Raw genomic sequence first — 20449 nt, 5'->3', positions numbered from 1 at the left:
AGTAAAAATTATTATATCTTATTATTATATCTTATTTTTTTCTTTTATTTTCATACGTTTTATGCTCTCTGTGTACTCTTCTAACCTTTACAATCTTTTCTTACTATCTGTCATTTACAATTTCAAGATGGCGATAAAATGTTGCAAGTTATTCTGTTTAGCTAACCTCCTCTTACACGGAACATTTTTCATAGCCACTTTTACTTTGTGTAGTTAAGTCTCCTTATTCTTACTTCGTGTTTTTTACGACGGTTTCAGCCGCTGGTTTTAGCCGTATTTCCACAAAAGTGGAACTCAAAGGCCGTTCTCCATGAAACTCAAGTCGCAGGTCTCGTGGAACTGATCAATCACGTTGGTCGATTGGCTGATTTGACTCTGCAATTGGTCAATTCCACGTGATCTGTTACTTGCGTTTAATGTAGAACGGCCTTTGAGTTCCACTTTTGTGGAAATACGGCTAAAACCAGCGGCTGAAACCGTCGTAAGAAACTACAATGGCATGGCCGCTCTCAGGCTTCTCTCTGGCCATAGACATACGGCCGATTTCTTCATACCTCTCGATAGCTATTCTCTGGATAAATTCCTCTGAGAACCAATAAGAAGAACCAATTTTCGGCCGATTTCTTCATACCTCTCGATAGCTATTCTCTGGATAAATTCCTCTGAAAACCAATTTTGGAAGATATCTTTTAGATAAAGTTATCGGAAACTTATCTAGGAAGTGAAAAAATTGGCTAATAGGGCTACAGCGTGCTATTACACATTAGCTGTGTTCCAAAATTCACTGCCAGCGATAAAGATCTATAGTTTACGTCACATATATTATACAATTTTAGCACTGGCAGCGTGTTGGCAATAAATTTGGAACACAGCCATGATTGGTCGATGTGCCAAATGATGTCATTAAACGGGAGCGATTCAACTAATCAAAAACGCTATATTATAATAGATTACTAACATATAAACCAATAAACGTTACGCTGACGGATTTAAATATCAGAAGTATGTTTGGAATGTAATAGCCGGTAAAGGCAAACACAAGCCGAAAGCATTTGATAGCATTCGAGTCAAGAAAGCGTGGTAATGAGGTGATATTGACATCTTAATACGTAAACGCATTAGGTAAATAAATTTTTACATGACATCTTGTAATAGGGCAAGAGTAACAAACATAAATTATCGTTGATTTCTTTATTTATTCGACAATTTAGTGAATTGAGCTTTATTTTGACAAGTGAGGATTATTGAATTTGTCGATCCAAACAAAGTTGCCAAATCAGGTAAAGATTGCAAAAGAGAAACTCTTTTATTATAATTTATTGTGACTTAATATTTTATAATTTTTTATCATAGTACAATTTTTTCATAAAGTAGTTTCTGTTGTTCAATACGATGTATCTGATTTTTGCAGCATAAGCTCCGTTTTTATAAATCAGTGTAAAGTGTTTTGGAAATCTTCGAATAATGTCGGATCTTCCAGCAAATAGAAGTTCTAGTTTTGATAATATTAGCAGTAGAATATTAAAACATAATGTCACACTGCCAAAATCTCAGCCAGTACATCTCAAGGCACTCATGCTTGAAAGTGATGAGGATGATGATGATAATGATGATGATGATGATGATAATAATAAAATTGAGAAGAAAGCTTGTAAATCTGAAAGTGAATTAGATTTTGATAAATCACAATTTATGCCACAAAATGATTGTTCTAAAGATATACTGGAAACATCATCTCAGAAAAAAAAAGACACAAACTCTATGTCTTATTTAGAAGAAGGATGCTCAAAAACTAATCCTATGCAAAAAGAAGGTAGTACATATAGTAAGAAAGAAAGTAAACTTGGATTTGTAAGTTCTGAAAGTAATGTATTAATCAGTAACACAAATAAAGAAGATTCTCACAGCTGCAAGTTTGAAAAGATACAGGAAAGACACAGTGATATGTGTGCTATAAAAAGTCCTGAAGTTGATAGTTTAGAAAGGCTCAAAGTTGATACTGTTTGTGATGATTTGACAGATGTAATGTTACAATCTAGTTTACCTTCGTCATCTGTCTTATATACAGCTCACAAATCTTATTGTAACACACATTTTGGTACGTACAAAAATATGCAATCTATCTCCATGCATCATATGGAAGACATATTAAATAAAAAAAAAGAAGAACATATATATAGTACATCAATAGAGAATAAGATGCTATCACAAAACAGTGACGAATTAAATTTAAGCAAAGGGGATCAACAGTATAAGGCACATGGTTTTATAGAGCAATCAAGTAAGAGTTATAAAGATGAACTTCACAAGGTTCCAAATACTGTGCTGGAATCAGGCTCTTGTGTACCTCAAACATCTGCAAGTATGATGCATTTTACACGATATAATTCACAATATAGCAGCGCAAATGAAACAAACGAGAAATATACACCAGCAAAAAGTGCATGTACACCCTCATTGAGTGAAATGGGGAAATCGTTAACTGCGATGAATCGTTTAATGGCAGAAACTCCTTTGAAGTCTCTACATGGCTCAATGCATCCAAATCCATCTATGTCGCACAAGCAACTGTTCCAAACTCCGCAGAGCAAATTGTCAAGTGAACCGAGCAAGAGTAACGTTCAAACTCCTTCCACGATATTTTCTACTTGGTGTCATAATACTATGAGACAAACACCTATCGAAGGAAAAAGTTTTACAACGAAAGATCATGTGCAAACGTTAAGGAATATAGTCTGTACACCTATTATAGAGAAACCAGAACCTATGAGGCTCGTAATAAATACACTTTATATTATTATTTAAAAAGCGTACTGCATGCTGCACTGCTGAACAATTTCAGAATATTAATAGAATTTTATTACAGACATTTGAAGAACGTGAGACAACCTTTAGCTGATACTATGACACACGGTGATTCCTCGACTCATTTTTTAGAATCTAAGTCTTACGTATCGCACACAGGTATCGAAGCGAAAAGTCTTAAACCTGAACCGTATCAAGAAGACAGAACTATAAGAGTAGTAAATTCTATTAAAAAATTAATGAAAACAGAAACAAATTACAATAAAGGTAAGCATTATAACTACTTATATATACAATAATAAATTGTTACGTATAATTTTATATTTCGTTAAGAGAGTTATCACTCAGATCTGAAACCGGCAAAACTAATAGAAGAAACAAAAGAGAATGAGCAGCCTGATGTTCCGGATACATTGCCAGAAAACAATAGGAAAACTACGCAAGATAAAAGTTGTAAAAGTAAACAAGTAATGAGTGGTTTTGACATAGGTGTACAAGCAATACAGGATTCCTCGAAAAACAATACGGATAATAACGTCGTTCACGAGAAACAGCACGAAAAATTGCGGCAAGTCGTAGACCAAGTGGCGAACGTGCAATTCAGCGTACCATCGAGTATTCCTCAACAATGGCAGGAAAAAAATTTGTTTGTGAAGAACAGAGAGTACATGATTCTAGGCTGTCTTGGTCGAGGAATGTGCGGTGAGGTTCTGCGGGTGCAAGACTTATCCTGCGGCGAGTTGCGCGCAATCAAGTGTGTGGACTTGAGTAAAATGGACAAGGACACGTCCCAGGGTTGCTTGGACGAGATCTCTATGCTGCGTAAGTTACAGGCGTCCTGCATTGTCAAAATGTTCGACTAGTGAGTATACATCACACACATAATAGAATTGTAAAATAACAAGACCGTTTGATCTTTAAAAGTAACAATAGATCTCTGACAGAACTTTTTCCTCACTGAGAAAATTCACTGGACAAAATTAATTTAAAATTAAATTAATTTGCTTTTAAAAGAAAAACTCAATCTTTTTTTTGCAGTGAAATCAAAGGATGTATGGTATATGTAGTGATGGAAATGGGTGATACTGATCTTAGTCGATTCCTAAAATCAATGTCGGATGAAAAGCAACTTTCTCTCACAATGATTCTATATTATTGGACCGAAATGCTCACAGCTGTAAAATATATACACGAGAATGGTAAAAATTAATACATGTTTGAATATTGCTTATTAAACAATTGTATATTTTGTCCTATAACATGCTAAATAATATTTTTATGCTAGGTGTTATACATTCTGATTTGAAACCAGGAAATTTTTTATTGGTACGCGGCAGACTAAAGCTGATAGATTTCGGAATTGCTTCCAGTATAAATTCAGATATGACATCCGTTGTAAAAGATAATCCAATTGGAACGTTAAATTACATCAGTCCAGAAGCTTTGATGGACACCGGCGGAAACCCGAATTCGCCGACTCATAATGTCAAATACAAGGTGAGACAATGTGACAATGACTAAGCAATCTTGATCGGGACATAATTAAATTTTTTAAAATTGATAAATTGATGTTGTGTTAGTCGCGATTGAGAATCATAAATTCAAAAATAAATTAGGTGAGTATCTCGAAAATTAATTTCATGTCCTTGCTTCTTAACAGATAAGTTTCAAGTCAGATGTATGGTCGTTGGGCTGTATTCTGTACAGTCTAGTGTACGGATATACACCTTTTCATCATATACGTTCTCACTGGGCAAAAGTGAACGCTATAACTAATCCGAAACCGAACATCACTTTTCCGGCCACGACGTATAGTTCCGCAAATTCCGAGCGCGTACCGCCTCTTTTGATTGATGTAATAAGAAAATGTCTTCAACATAATCCGAAAGCCAGACCCACGGTAGCTGAATTGCTGCAAATCCAGTATGTACCTACTACACAGAATATCACGCCACTTAGTCCGAATATTCCAGGAAACATTCTCGTGAAGATAAAAACTGCTTTGACCAACGAAGAATGGCAACAGTTTATTCAGGTGAAATATTCATTAATTATTTTTTGTTGTGTCCAATATTAATTCCGATAATTTTAATTTTTGAAAAGTAAAGAATGCATTCTCATTATTACATATAAAATCTGTGTGTACATATTTGTATGCAAGATTTATGTGTATCTAAAAAGTAAATTGAACAATTTTTTACTGCAATTTATTCAGCAAAAATTAATAAGTCGTATTTTTTTTTCTAGTCATTGGATACAAAGCAACGTCAGACATGATATTACCGGAAAAATAGTTTATCGATTTAATGATGTACATAAAAGTATTTACACACACACACACACACACACAGACAATTTGCAATGGAACGCAAATATATGAAAATGTGTTCGGACGTGTATCAAAAAGATGATGATAACACAATTTTATATATGTATAAAGAGAGAAGTGTATGATTTAGAGTATTATAAATAAAATTACAATTGAATTATTACATATGCATGCCTATATGCCTATATACATATATCAAATACAAAACTGTGTGGGTATATACATTGTATACTATTTTAACGTTATATCGTGAAAGCAAATCACATCTTTATCTATTAGAGTAAAATATTTATAATTTATTATCTCAAATTTGAAGTTTACAAATAGATTAGAGAAAGTTATATCTGGTAATCCGTAAAACTTATTCAAAGTTTACAAAACTTTTATCTACAATATTATATATTCGAATTAATTAATCATATGTCGGTTATTTGACTTTCTTACTTCATTGTTCATAATGTGAAAAGATTCAATTCTTTCGCCGCGATGAGTATACTAAGGATAGTTCGTTTCTATTTTTTTAATTAAAAAATTATTATTCAGCTACATGCAACGTGTCTGAAATATAGTGGATAACAAGTTAGTTGTTACAAATAATAATTATTAACATTTTTCACTATACATGCGTTTACATTGATATATGTATAAAACAAAAACTAATGATATGTTCCATCATTTCTATCGATTTTTGTAAAATAAAAATAACAAAAGCAGGGAAAGAATTAAGTAATGTCAGCGTTGCGCATTTACGTAATCTTCTATACGTAGAATTATATAGATATATATTTTTCACAGAATATATATCGATATATATTAAAAATTCACATACACACGCGCGCGCGCGCGCGCGCGCACACACACACACACACACACACACACACACACGTGTGTACATTTTATCAGTCGAAACAAAAAGTATCATTTTTTGTTTTATAAAAATTAAATTATTCAGAGTACAATTTGAAGCGTCTCGATATTTTAAATGTAGATGCTCAACGCTGCACAAAAAATACGCTGTTGTTTTTCTTACCATAGATATGCTGTATAAAAACACAAAAGTATTTATTTTTTACCGTAGTAAATAATCCATCGCGTGTTTTAGTCTCATTTTCCAACTATAAATTTTTTTTTTCTAACATATTGCACTCTTGACTTATAGAATCAATATGTACTTGTGAGTTGCCAATATTGCAATAATTTTTCCCCTTTCAGTAACGCCATAGAGGTTGGTCTTTCGAATGTCAACATGATGTCTTTGACTTTACTCTTTAGTTCGCGATCAAAGATGTAGCCACTATTACGCTCCAGTGCCGATGCCATATCGTATTCGACTGAAGGCAGTGGCTCGCGAATGAATTGCGCAGCACTGGCCACACTGGGTAAAATGTGCTGTTGTAATGCACGAATCTCCCAGAGACTGCTGAGCATTGCATTGCTTAGCAATGGATCACGCTCCTCCATAAGAAATGGGTCGCCTGCGCCCATTGTGGCATATGAAGTAACTTCGCCGCCTTGTGGGTGATCAATCAACCTCTTCAGCCCAGGATGTCGCAACAACAGATTGCCCACAAAAAGCAGGATTATTAGAATGTCTTCCGGTGGCGCAACTAACGTTAGACGTGCGAGTCGCTTCGCAAATGCGGCTACTAACGTTTCTGGCAAATGTCTAAAAAAACACCGAAATTTTCAAATCTTATAACAATAGTTATATATATATATGTGTACATGTATAATTTTTAGTATATTATTATTACATGTTTTCACAATATTGAAAATATAAGATACTTACGTTGAACTGAGGAATAGATCAGATAAGTAGAACAAACGAGCTTTGTACTTTGTATGAAAGATCTCAGGTTCAAACATTGAATACAACTTGGTAAAAATATTCGGGTATTCTAGATTGTGCTTAGTGACCAATATAAATACACCTTGTAATGCAAGCACGCTAATAGAACCTTCCGCGTCTAGTGAATCCATCAGAAAATCAGTTAATAACAATGGTTTATCTAGATGTGACATAATTCGTTCTAATAAAACTATTAACAGCTGTTTGTGTAACTGCGGTGTTAATTCCCAGTGCATAACACAAGCCCAGACTTTGTTTAATGCGCGTTTAACAGCAAATTGATCCCATGTAAATGTAGCACCTGACGAACAATTCAAGTGATGGAATTATAGACAAAGAAAACAAAAAACACTTTTTACAAAAAACATAAAACTACTAATTGTAGAACATGTATCTATGTTTTTACCTTGTTGTGATCCACATAACAGTTCTTTATTGTCTGATAGTTTGGATCCTAAAATGCACAAACACATTCACACATATATGCATATATATATATATATATACACACACACACACACACACATTGGAATATTCTTACATTTGAATTGTTCTCATTTCACCAAACATAATATAAGTTTTAAAAAAGACCGTACCTTCTTCCTTTGGCACTGGTATTTTGTCTATAAGCTCTAACAAATTCTTAATATAAATTTCTTGAGGTTGTCTTTTTGGTGTAAGAGAGGGTAGGCATTTCCATGTATAATACAGAGCATCAGGATATCCAGCAATCTCTTGAAATCTTGATATTAAATTGGTATTGTCTTTTTCAGGTGAGAGTAATGTCATGAGAATGGGTCTTAGACGATGTAGAGGAAAGTGATAGCCTGGATTGTCACATGGCTCTAACGGTGTTCTACCCTCTTCTGCCATCAATTTTATTGCTGTGGTAAGAACCTGCAGCTGAATAGTTAATCGACTACTTTCCATAGATAATAATACTTTCTTCCAAACTTCTTCATAACAGTTTCTCAGCCAAGTAATGTAGCGAAATTCAGCGCTAGGTTCTGTTTCATACAACATAACAATGAAATGTACACACAAAGTTGTATACAAAGTATTTATACATACATGTATTTAAAATGTATTTAAATGTAATACATAAATACGTGCAAAATCTTGCACACACGAAAATCTCTGAGATCATTAACAGATATAGCTTGGATTTACCTGAAATAGTAAGAGCTATGGTACGTTCAAGATACATATCGCCACGTTTAAGCACTTCCGTGAATATCGTTTCAAGAGTGAGTAGACACGTAATAGTACAGTCCTAGGAACAAAAGAGAAATCTGTTAAATTTTCTTAGCTTTAAGCACCGAACATGTAAGTTACACGTGGTTTTTTAGTTTTTTTCCTTACATCCCAGTGGCTGATTATGTCTATTAAATTATTCGCATGTTTTCGCAAAGTGAGGAACTCTTGAGCCCATTGTCGTAACAACTTCGACATCGTCCTCTGACTCGTGGATGCGCCCGGTAAGTCCGAAGCGTCCGTCATTATTTCTACTCTCTTCACTACTATTCACTACTTTTTTTTAGGTGGAGAATACGTTCTTCTTCTTGCTCGGGTTAGGATAGGTAGCTATATAAGATGAGGTTAGTAGATTTGATTTGAGCATACAGGTTAGAGTTAGATTAAAGACCGAAGCACAGACTTTTGCATAATGTATAACGCATAAGACATATTAGAATCAACCAATCAAAGCTTTCTAGAACAAGAAGTAGGGATGAAAACAAAAAGTTGGATTGGTTGATTTTCTTATGTCTTATGCGTTGTGCAAAAGTCTGTGCTTCGGCCTTTAGGATTGAGATTGGATTGCAATTGGAGCCAATCAGAGCGAAGATCACTAAATTTAGGATTGGTTTTCTTTCTTCTGATTGGTCAAATTTCAATCCAATTTCAATCCCAATCCGTAGTGTGACATAGGCTTTACGATTTCAAAAGTATGATCCAATCATAAGTGATTATCTCTCAACCGTTGTGCAACTGTTGAGCAGTGATGAAAGATTTGACCGGCCAGCACCAAGAGTGGGAGCCACTGGGAGACGCACACAAGCAAGAACCGCCGTCCGTGTGCGTGACGTCACGCACACGGACGGCGGTTCGCTTGTATGCGTGCTCTCAGTGGCTCCCACCACCTCAGTGCTTTTGGTGCTGGCCGGTCAAATCTTTCATCACTGCACTGTTGTTGAATCGTCTGAGCGCATCTATTGTTTACATGGGAGTCGTGGGACGGTGTTTACGTGGTATATTATCTAATTGGCGATTACAAAGTGAGTAACCATCGTCGCGGAAGTATCGATTCACGGTCTTCTTCAATCGACAACATAACTTTTAGATTCCTTAGCATATATATTTGCTATAACATTCTTTATATCTACATTCAGACAGACTGGCGTATGGATTAACCGATTTCGGTCCAAGCACACAAGCGCACCAAAACCGTGGTATGTTATTCATCAAAATATTTTTTAATTTAGTCACTTATTCAGTCGTTAGTGCGTTGCTCAAAGAAATGTACGTACATTTGATATAATTTTTTTATAATTAGAATAACATCTATTTAATTTGCTTTAAATGTGAAAATTGTTTAGAACTGTACATAGATATCATATCGATAAAAGATCAAGTCGCATACAACAACTATATAAATAAGATAAGACAGTAATACAAAAAGGAAAATGAAGACAACCATTTCCGCTAAACATACTCTGCACAGTGGAATTTTTCATCCTGTTTTAAGACAGTGGCAGTCACCAAATGTAGAAATCACTGCTAATAATCTTATGTATCCCATATTCGTGTCGTAAGTATGATACTGGATTATTAAAAAAATCCGCAAGAAAAAAGCGTCGGCTTGCCTCGCAAAGCTAATTATTAAGCGCTAAACTCTTGACGACTATTATATACTCAGGTTAGGTTAAGAAATCTGTTATTCCAACAGTCTGTAGCGATGTGAGCTACGTTATGGTCACATGTGCATGCATTGGAGTTTAATTTAAAAGGGACTTATACTACACATTTTGAAATATAGTAGATTTAACTTGTATTTCAACAATCAAATGTTAACGGAGCTTATAGAATGTTCCATGTAAGTTTTTGAAATTCCATGTAAAATGAAATTTATACTGGAACTTATAGGCAGTACTATCAGCTTCCTTGATTATATACTTTAGTGAGAACGCATAAGAAAATAGAACTTCGCTCTATTTTCTTGTACTCTCTTGCATAAACAAAAATAACAAAATTTGGAGATGTGAGAACCATCAATGAAATTGAAAGTGTTGCATAGAAATTTCAGTGTAAAATTTTGCTTTGCATGCACAATCTTTGCACTGTTTAGTAAGTTTTACATCTCAATAATTTGACATTTTACATTTGTTAGTTTTACATTTTTTCTCATTGATTAATACCATGTCAATATACACCAGACATGCTATTAATGACATCTTTAATATCTTTTTTATCTCTAATATATGAAAGATTTTATTGTACATTCTTAATTATATCAGCAACATATATACTAATATGATATCATCATATTATATGGTAATTATTATAACTGTGTTACATATATTAATATGATAATTTTAATGGTCGTGGAGTTTTATTAAAAATTATCAACGTGTAGTTACATTTTTGCACACTAGGGCTTTGTTCGGTTATTACTGGCAATACTGAAAAATCTATAGGATACATAAAACATGAACCTATAGATTTTCAGTACTGTCAGTGGGAGCTTTTCAGCTACGTACAGGCGACACTGTGCAACACGGTGTCCACTAGTATGAGTGAGACACACTGATACGCTCTTTCTCACACTAATGGACACTGTGTTACACAGTGTCACCTGTGTACGTAGCTGGCATATATGTAATACTAATATATCGCTAGTAGAGTGCTGACCTCAAGTCCAAACGTTAGGTGCAGGACCTATGTTATATTGTTGGCATACAATATAGTAGCCTCTCTCGCGCAAGATCCAGCTGCTTTTGGTGCGTTCGCTTTGGGCGCTTACGCGTTTTGAGCGTCAGTCTATCTTTATTCTATATTTAAACAACAATAAAGACAGACTGACGCTTAAAGCGCCCAAAGCGAACGCACCTTATCTCAATCAGCGAAGACTTCTTTTTCTCCCACTACTTCGCTAGACAAAGATGAGGCCTCTGTTCAACACCAGCTGTCTCTCTCAACGCTGAAGACATTTTCTTAACATGGCAAAGGTAGGGAACGCGCAGTCTATACATTCTACGTCTATGCTCATCGCGAAGATACGCGACTAGCGATATATTAGTATTACGTATATGGTAGCTTTTTTTTCTTTTTTTTAAATTAATTAATTAATTATCAACAAGAAATATATAAGGCCTTACGAGCCATTCGCAGGATGTTTGTGCGGAAACTGTGCGTGTATATATATATATATACACATGTAACGAATTCTACTTGTAAATTTTTACAAGTGAGTGTTTTTTGAATTGAAATCTCAATTCTTAAATTCACACGGGATGCTGAATTTGCATCACACATATGAAAGACCCCGGATACCTCCCTAACTAATTAATTAATTTATTTATTTATTTACTTACTTGGGGAAATGCCTTTGCACACTCTGACTCTTGGGGGAGAGCCCCGTAGTGTGGGATTGAACCCACTAAAACCCCAAGGTGGTCCTCCAGCACGCGTAGAGGGATATACATATGGTAGCTAGAAAGAGCTCCCATTGGCCACGTTCGGCAGGCTGAGCAGATCAGTGAACGCTTAGTGATTCTTTAATATGATTGCCTTTAGATCTTCTCTGGATCTAAGTGTAGAAACCAATCATATTGAAGAATCACTAAGCGCTCACTGATCTGCTCAGTCTGCTGAACATGGTCATTAATATTTGAAACAGTGTCCTAGTCCAAACTTGGCGCATGCTCAGTATGCGCTGATCACTTTGATCGTTTACTTGTACGCACATCGTTGCATGCAGTAAAAATGACAGATTTCCTAACCTACGAGAGATCAGCAATTCTAATGCTTAATTATTCGATTTGCGAAACAGACTAACACTTTTTACAGATTCTTTTTATTTGTGCAAAATTACATTAAGTAAGCAAATTCGGTATTAGGCGTAGTTAATGTTCTCTAAATAATTATATTAACGCGTAATATTATATGTTAAAAATATATAATAAAATCTTTTCACATATATTCTAGAGATGAAAAAAACGCTAAAGATGCCATTAATAGCATGCCTGGTGTGTATCGCTATGGTATTAATCAATTAGAAAAAATGTTGCAACCTTTGGTAGCAAAAGGGTTGCAGGCAGTTCTCTTATTTGGCGTATCGCAGTATCTCGAGAAAGTATGTTATAAAAAAAGTACTTTATTATAAGCACTATTGTTGCTTCACAATTATGTATTTATAGAATATATGTATGAAGTATTATTTTATATAACTATGTATATGTAAAACTTAATTCTCTTTTCTATATATACTTTATATATTTAATTTAAAAATTCTGTCTAATAAAGCATCTGATAATTGAATTGTAATTTCAGGATGAAATTGGCAGTAATGCTGATAGTACAAAAAACCCTATTATACAAGCTGTATTCTTATTAAGAAGGAAATTTCCTGACTTATTAATAGCATGCGATGTTTGTTTATGTGCGTATACAAGTCACGGTCATTGTGGAATACTCAATGATGACGGTAGTATTAATAATACTTACAGCATTCAGCGAATCGCTGAAGTCGCTGTATCGTATGCAAAAGCTGGTAAGAAAGAGAGTAGAGTGACAGAGAGGGAGGGAGGGAGAGAGAGAGAGAGAGAGAGAGAGAGAGAGAGAGAGAGANGAGAGAGAGAGAGAGAGAGAGAGAGAGAGAGAGAGAGAGAGAGAGAGAGAGAGAGAGAGATATCACATTTCTATAATAAACTTTTGTTATAAGTTATCTTTAAAATCATTGTTATACAAATTTCTTACAAAACAAAATGTTATTTAGGTGCGCAAATTGTTGCGCCATCTGATATGATGGATGGTAGAATAAGTGCGATAAAGCAAGCTCTAGCTACTGCTGGATATTTGAATAAAGTAGCAGTCTTATCTTATGCTGTAAAGTTTGCGTCAGGACTTTACGGCCCTTTTCGGGATGCATCACAATCTGCACCGAAATTTGGCGATCGCAAGTGTTATCAGTTACCTCCTGGTAGCAACGGGTTAGCAGCTAGAGCTGCCGTAAGTCTTATTCTCCCTATTTATTTTTGTTATCACAGACTCGTTCTTTGGTTGTATAATATGTATGGAATGTCTTTATTTTTTATTTGTTTTTTTTTTTATTTTAAGGCAAGAGATGTAGATGAAGGAGCAGACATGCTGATGGTAAAGCCAGGATTGCCGTATTTAGATGTGGTGCGACAGACAAAAGATGCACATCCAGAGTATCCAATATTTGTGTATCAAGTTTCAGGAGAGTATGCCATGTTGCATCATGGTGCGCAAAACGGCGCAATCAATTTAGAGAATGTACTGAATGAAATATTACTCTCTATGAGAAGAGCAGGTGCTGATTGTATTATAACATATTTTACACCGTTGATTCTGGATATGTTGCAACTAAAAAGCAAGTTATAAATGTGTACTTCACTGACAGCTCAAAATAATTCCAGCGAAATAATGACGTAAAATAATGCGGTCTGCGCGTAATAGTGTTTCGATTAGTTTTATTGTCCAAGATAACGGACAAATACAGTTTTAAAAGATACTATAAAAGGGAGGGGAAAATTGTGTCTGTATAATATGATTGATTTAAAAATTGGGTTACATTAATCGCTCAATAACTATTCCGAATTTTTGTACAAAATGATACATGACTTTTCGGTCTTCAGATTAACCTAATCTACCTTCATACTTTGGCTTGGTCAACTTTTCAAACACCTTGTATGTAAATAAAATATCAATATTACATGTTTGTAAAATAAATAGCTGTTAATAAGATGATAATAAACCCATTTCGTAGAATTATCTCATTTTATTCTTGAAAAAAAGAAAGAAGATAAAACTCCTTTTTCAAATCTATTTTTCTTGCTACTTATATGTTCAGTTGTATTTTGAAGAATATTTAATGTTTTTGTTGGAATATCTTCGATATAAAATAATTTTGTGATTGTTTCTTTTTAAATATTAATATTAGAAATATTTTTACAATGCCGCATGTGTGTGTCAAAAAATAATTTAAACTGTTCCTATTCTGTTTTTTTTTTTAAGACTGCTTATAATAATTGAAATAATGCAACTGTTGATACTTTAATTCGAGAATTGTAGACGAAATCAAGAGTCGAAATCTCGAGATTTCTCTTTTGGTACGTTTCTTGAGCTTGCGTAGACGACGTCCACGTGTCCGCTCTCTCTATCTAATCAGCCGACCGCGAATCGCGTGAAAGTTCTGGAAGGAGTACTCGTGACGTGGGCCAACGTATTACGGCCAGCTGTAAGCGCGACAGCCAATCGGTATCGTCGCTTCCATCAGCGCTTCTCTCGAGCTTCCAATCCGCACCGGCCACGATATAACGTTCCCGTTAATATTCGGCTCTGTGTTCGGTACCTGTATCAGTTTGTCAACGTATCGCTGTACGAAATACAACTTTGAGAGAGTCAAGAGATCAATCAGCAAGCAACCTGACGACAGACATTTGACTGGTGAGTGATTTTCCAAATATCTCGCTAGTTTTTCTCAAAATAAAATTTTCGTGTTACATCAAGAAGGCTCTGTTGGAATTAATGTGCATCGACACACGTTAATCGGAGTTGGCGTTCGTTAGAAATGAGATCTCTGTACGTTTGGGATTTTCCGACGTCTTCTGTCATTCCATTGTCAGTTACCGGTATCATTTACAGCTGACGTGGCTTCCAAACAATTTTTTTCCTTCACACTTTTAATTTGCAAAGTAATTTTGAAGAAAAATTCTCTTTTATATCTGAAGAATTCGATAAAATTGCCACGTTTGATCGCAACTTGTTCAATATTTTTCCGGTTGAGAATCTTGTGGAAATTTCCATGTATTTATGCGCTTCCGAAGATCGCTTATTAGTTGTGTCAATCGTAATAATTTAGTCACTGAACCAGGTTTGATCTTTGGAAACTCGATAAGATGACGCGTGACATACTTATCAGACCAAAATCCTCCCAGTTTGGATCTGATAGCATTTTTTAGCATTGTAAAAATTGATTATGTTATTATGTTATTCAATTAAGGTATGTGCATGCATAAAAAGTTTTCTGATGGAATATGCATAATGATATAGATATATTCTTTTTAAAGACTAAAAGTGCTCCTCCCATTTTACATAGTAAAATGTTTTATATTAGCATGTACAAAATACTTTTAAATATAAAAATAAAATATTTATAAATATTTTTATAAACAGATTTGTGACTGTAATCTGCATATATGCATACATACATGTATACATGTACGTATATATGCACACACACACACACATGTATATATATATATATATATGTGTATATATTAAATTATACTAATTATGCTAATTAAATTATAGTAATAATAATTATATAATTTGACTATATTTATTTCTCTATTAAAAATTATATAAATATTAAAACTTATAAAAAATGTTTACAAATACATATAACTATAATAATATATGTATGAAGTATCAGGCTGCTCTTGAAACCCTAATGAAGTGAGTTGAAATGTTCACGAAACATCAATATAAAAATGACACTAATGCGATTCAAACCCAAAAAACATCTTTGAATGTTAATAATATATAAATATTTTTGAAATTTATATATGTAGAAGAGAGTATCCAAGTTTTCTATTTTTCCTATATGAAAAAAAAATTTATGTTTTGAAGTTAATTCTGTATAATTATTGTTAATATAGGTAAAGTGTGTAAGACATATATACACAATATGAAAGGAGCCAAAGCTCTACTAATAGTGGGGCTGCTTGCAGTCATCACAATTGCGAAAGAAGATAAGGAGAAGGAAGATATTGGCACAGTAATAGGAATTGATTTGGGTACAACATATTCATGGTAAGGATATTATTATGATGTATATAATTGAACACAAAAATCTATTTTATGGGCAAGTTAAATAAATATAATATTTATCTTCTCTTCTAGTGTGGGAGTTTATAAAAATGGCCGTGTGGAGATCATAGCCAACGATCAGGGTAACCGTATCACACCATCTTACGTAGCGTTCACTAATGATGGTGAACGATTGATTGGCGACGCTGCTAAAAATCAGTTAACAACAAATCCGGAAAACACCGTATTCGATGCCAAACGACTAATTGGTCGTGAATGGTCAGATCCCACAGTGCAACATGATGTCAAGTTCTTTCCATTCCCAGTTATTGAAAAAAATAATAAACCGCACATCAAAGTCGAGACTAGTCAGGGAGAAAAAGTCTTTGCGCCAGAGGAGATCTCCGCTATGGTATTGGGCAAGATGAAGGAAACTGCTGAGGCATATCTTGGCAAGAAGGTTACTCATGCGGTAGTTACAGTGCCGGCTTACTTTAACGATGCACAAAGACAGGTAAAGTATAAAAAAAATAATATTATATGTGATAACAAATCACAATTCTGACATGTAATTTCTGTGACTTTTTGTGCAGGCAACTAAAGACGCTGGAACAATCTCTGGTCTGGTTGTAATGAGGATTATCAACGAACCAACCGCCGCTGCAATCGCATACGGTTTAGACAAAAAAGACGGCGAGAAAAACGTGCTGGTATTTGACTTGGGTGGTGGTACTTTCGATGTCAGCTTACTTACTATTGACAACGGCGTATTTGAAGTAGTCGCTACTAATGGTGACACTCATCTGGGAGGCGAAGATTTCGATCAACGTGTAATGGATCACTTCATCAAGCTTTATAAGAAGAAGAAAGGCAAGGATATCCGTAAAGATAACCGAGCTGTACAAAAACTGCGTCGTGAGGTCGAGAAAGCCAAGCGAGCGCTCAGTGCTAGCCATCAGGTAATATGTGATTTTTTAAAACTCACTTTGTTAATCTGTTCTTTGCTTCTATTTATGTTTTATTAATCTGTTTTTTTCTATATATTAATCAGGTCAGGATTGAGATTGAATCATTCTTCGAGGGTGAGGACTTCTCCGAGACACTGACTCGTGCCAAATTTGAAGAACTTAACATGGATCTCTTCCGCAGCACTTTGAAACCCGTGCAAAAAGTTTTGGAAGATTCCGACATGAGTAAGAAAGACGTGGATGAAATTGTCTTGGTTGGTGGTTCAACAAGAATTCCAAAGGTTCAGCAATTAGTCAAGGAATTCTTCGGTGGTAAAGAACCGTCTCGCGGTATCAATCCCGACGAAGCCGTTGCTTACGGTGCTGCTGTACAAGCCGGTGTACTTTCCGGAGAACAAGACACTGATGCAATTGTACTTCTTGATGTTAATCCTCTCACTTTGGGTATCGAAACCGTTGGTGGTGTAATGACTAAACTTATTCCAAGGTAAGTACAAAGTATTATTTATTTAGAGTTTTGATTATCAAAAGTTAGAGTTAACTTTATCAAATTTATGAGAATGTCTGCAGTTAAACTGTATTCTATTTGTTTATTCTTGCAGAAACACAGTCATTCCCACGAAAAAGTCTCAAATATTCTCCACGGCCTCCGATAGCCAACACACCGTTACAATTCAAGTGTACGAAGGCGAGCGTCCTATGACCAAGGACAATCATCTACTTGGCAAGTTTGATTTGACTGGCATTCCGCCGGCACCACGAGGCATACCGCAAATCGAAGTCACATTCGAGATCGATGCTAACGGCATCATGCAGGTATCGGCTGAAGATAAGGGCACCGGTAACCGTGAAAAGATTGTCATCACAAATGATCAGAATCGCTTAACGCCCGATGATATCGAGCGAATGATCAAGGATGCGGAAAAGTTTGCTGATGACGATAAGAAATTAAAAGAGCGCGTAGAGGCACGTAACGATCTCGAGTCGTATGCTTACTCGCTGAAGAATCAGCTGGCTGACAAGGAAAAGCTCGGTTCGAAAGTAAGCGACGCGGACAAAGCCACAATGGAGGAAGCGATTGAGGAAAAGATTAAATGGCTGGAGGACAACCAAGATACGGAGCCGGAAGAATATAAAAAGCAAAAGAAAGAGCTTACTGACATCGTTCAACCTATCATAGCCAAATTGTATCAGGGCGCGGGTGGCGGTGTCCCACCAACTGGCGATGAAGAAGATCTTAAAGATGAGCTTTAACTGCAAGCTAGCGATCCGTTCGCTTCGATTTACAGTTTAGACTGATTACTCGCCTCCTAAGCAAATACTTTACAGAAATATCATTGATTACTACAAGTGGCTGAGCGAAGTACACTCGCGAGGCCATGTACGTTCTCGCCGTACGTTTAGTTAATAATAGCAGTCAGGTTCTAAGTTTTGCTAACATATAATATATACTATATGTAAATTTAATAATTAAGTTAAGGAAAATTTTTGCGAAGCTAAATGTGCAGTAAGAATACGAGTCTCTGTTAGATAAGTATATAAATTTTTAAGAAAAGTGCGAGAAAGTATCAAAAAGCGATAGAATATATGAGTGTTTAAAAAAATTAAAGAAAACATACGTCGGAATATGTTTAGCCGTAAATATTTATAAATTCTAAGCCGAATATTACGTTACTGCATTTTTTGTTATATTTTTTTATGATTTGTTGTTTTGTTGTTTGTTATTTAATTGGCTATTCTCTCAGAAATTTCTGTAGAGAATTCTATCCGATAAGCTAGCTAATCGATATACAGTCAAATCTCTTCTAGCTCTCTCTATTCTTGACAAACTTCTTCCCTTTTTAATTTTGTCGTTTCTCACAGCCATTTTCTGGAGGAAGAGAATAAGAATAAAGGTGGAGTCTGGTTCCGACTTTGTATTAAGAATAGAAGGATTCGATTGTGTATTTGAAATCTTTTTTTTCTGTTGTACGACAAAAACGCAACAACGCAATAATAACCTAATGCTAATTTAACGTTTTCTCGCACCTTTTCTTTAGCCAAACTTGTTCTAACTCATACGACTAGATGTGTACAAGATGTATCTGAAAAGTTTTCATGTCCGTTTAAATTTATAAATGTCGTATAGAAAAAGACTGCACCAAAAAAAGTCGTAATTAGTGTTTTTGTAAATTTTTTTCCATGTAGCTTTGTGCGAAACTTTTATTCGACAAATTTCGTATTTTTACGACATTGCCAATTTAACAAAAAACCGGTTATTATAAATCGATTTTATAATTATCGTTAGTTAATTCTGTATTGTGTTTGCCAGGAGGTATTAATACCTTAATCTTCTCATTAGAAAAACCAGTTGATGAGAGGAGCCGGGGACGAAACATTTTGACGCTCTTCTTTTGTCCCTCTCTTGTTAGTACACATTACTCCACTGTGTCGTTAATTTATTTCAAATTGTTTTGTATGTTCTATTACGTATGATAATCAGATTGGTTAATCGCGGAGCAAACTGCGCGTTGACAAGTTTTTTCGACAAGTATGTGCGATTAAGGGAGTGAATGATATATGTATGAATGAATCTGCGCAGACTTGTAACTCGTTATATCTGCTGCTGAGGTACATCATACTATGTATAATGTAGCTGTTTCCGTGTGTGAATGCAATATGTACCAATAACATAAGAATAAAGATTTTTTCAGTAAATCATATTTTTTCTCATTTCTATCGATATATTATATATAAATTTTTTTTCAAGATGTAAAAGATTTATAAAAGATATATATTTGTGAAACTTGGTGATTTTTCAAATTTTTGAGTTCTTTAAATATAAGAAGAGCGATCGATCGATAAGTATCCCAAACGAAAAGATTTCACTTTATCGATTTGGAACATATTTATTTTTCAATTTAGTCGCTTTTCTCTCGATGTACTTTGATCAACTGCTTTTCGAGAGCACTTACGTATACTACTTTGATAGAATGATTTTTCGAGTTCTTTGAAATAGTCATTTATTACATCATTGATGACTTCGCTGTTACCCGAAAATTTCTTTTTACCAAACCATTTTTTTCAGATTTGGGTATAAATGGAAATCGCACGGAGATACCATATGTCTGACAAACGAGGCAGCAATTTCAACTCGTAAATTTTGGCAACAATTGAAGAGTGAGCTTTTTAGTGGCTGTGTTTAGGAAGCGCGTTATCTGCGCTATTCTATCACTTTACACTCGCTCATGAAATATAAAATAATGATAAAATGCAACCCAATAGTGCAGATAGCGCACTCCTCGAATGCGGTCCGTGTAAAAAAAATCACTGGCGAGCTGTTTCACACAAACGCTAAGTACGTGCAATAATGAGCCACCGTTTGACATCTCTTCTGAAGAATGAAACTTACCATCGACAACGATAACTGCTATTTTTATGCGTCGCGTTTCGGGTGCTTATCAA

At 34.9% G+C, this 20449-nt stretch overlaps 3 protein-coding genes across 9 annotated transcripts; 2 read left to right on the top strand and 1 right to left on the bottom strand.

The window, feature by feature from the left end:
* The first annotated feature begins 862 nt into the window (after window positions 1-862).
* Window positions 863-5138, top strand: LOC109854119 (probable myosin light chain kinase DDB_G0279831). Of its 3 annotated transcripts, none has more exons than XM_020426911.1 (9): window positions 863-1122; window positions 1212-1280; window positions 1412-2771; window positions 2867-3072; window positions 3139-3667; window positions 3844-4004; window positions 4091-4302; window positions 4466-4840; window positions 5053-5138. In XM_020426911.1, the coding sequence occupies exons 3-9, from the start codon at window positions 1465-1467 to the stop codon at window positions 5080-5082; spliced, it is 2820 nt and encodes a 939-aa protein (XP_020282500.1). In that variant the 5' UTR covers window positions 863-1122; window positions 1212-1280; window positions 1412-1464; the 3' UTR covers window positions 5083-5138. The 3 variants fall into 3 exon arrangements, with proteins under 3 accessions (XP_020282500.1, XP_020282502.1, XP_020282501.1); XM_020426913.1 differs by having other exon boundaries at window positions 863-1280; window positions 1412-2362; window positions 2507-2771; XM_020426912.1 differs by having other exon boundaries at window positions 863-1280; window positions 3154-3667.
* LOC109854121 (nucleolar complex protein 4 homolog) lies at window positions 4994-12080 on the bottom strand. Of its 4 annotated transcripts, none has more exons than XR_002250179.1 (7): window positions 8346-8611; window positions 8154-8256; window positions 7580-7990; window positions 7390-7437; window positions 6924-7284; window positions 6208-6800; window positions 4994-5692 (listed from the first exon to the last, which is right to left on the bottom strand). XR_002250179.1 is itself a non-coding variant. In XM_020426917.1 (7 exons), the coding sequence occupies exons 2-7, from the start codon at window positions 8481-8483 to the stop codon at window positions 6296-6298; spliced, it is 1566 nt and encodes a 521-aa protein (XP_020282506.1). In that variant the 5' UTR covers window positions 8484-8567; window positions 11576-12080; the 3' UTR covers window positions 4994-6295. The 4 variants fall into 4 exon arrangements, 3 of the variants coding, with proteins under 3 accessions (XP_020282506.1, XP_020282505.1, XP_020282508.1); XM_020426917.1 differs by adding an exon at window positions 11576-12080 and having other exon boundaries at window positions 4994-6800; window positions 8346-8567; XM_020426916.1 differs by having other exon boundaries at window positions 4994-6800.
* Window positions 9147-19082, top strand: LOC109854120 (heat shock 70 kDa protein cognate 3). Of its 2 annotated transcripts, XM_020426915.1 has the most exons (12): window positions 9147-9259; window positions 9374-9433; window positions 9581-9792; window positions 12189-12336; window positions 12534-12753; window positions 12979-13211; window positions 13320-13536; window positions 15932-16040; window positions 16131-16551; window positions 16631-16996; window positions 17089-17492; window positions 17608-19082. In XM_020426915.1, the coding sequence occupies exons 3-12, from the start codon at window positions 9668-9670 to the stop codon at window positions 18257-18259; spliced, it is 2895 nt and encodes a 964-aa protein (XP_020282504.1). In that variant the 5' UTR covers window positions 9147-9259; window positions 9374-9433; window positions 9581-9667; the 3' UTR covers window positions 18260-19082. The 2 variants fall into 2 exon arrangements, with proteins under 2 accessions (XP_020282504.1, XP_020282503.1); XM_020426914.1 differs by lacking the exons at window positions 9147-9259; window positions 9374-9433; window positions 9581-9792; ... (2 more) ...; window positions 12979-13211; window positions 13320-13536 and adding an exon at window positions 14523-14672 and having other exon boundaries at window positions 15887-16040.
* The last annotated feature ends 1367 nt before the right edge of the window (window positions 19083-20449 follow it).

The sequence above is a fragment of the Pseudomyrmex gracilis genome, unplaced genomic scaffold (genome assembly GCF_002006095.1).
Source record: "Pseudomyrmex gracilis isolate BER0280 unplaced genomic scaffold, ASM200609v1 scaffold_60, whole genome shotgun sequence".
Lineage (NCBI taxonomy): Eukaryota > Metazoa > Arthropoda > Insecta > Hymenoptera > Formicidae > Pseudomyrmex > Pseudomyrmex gracilis.
This window is presented reverse-complemented; position numbering and strand designations above follow the sequence as displayed.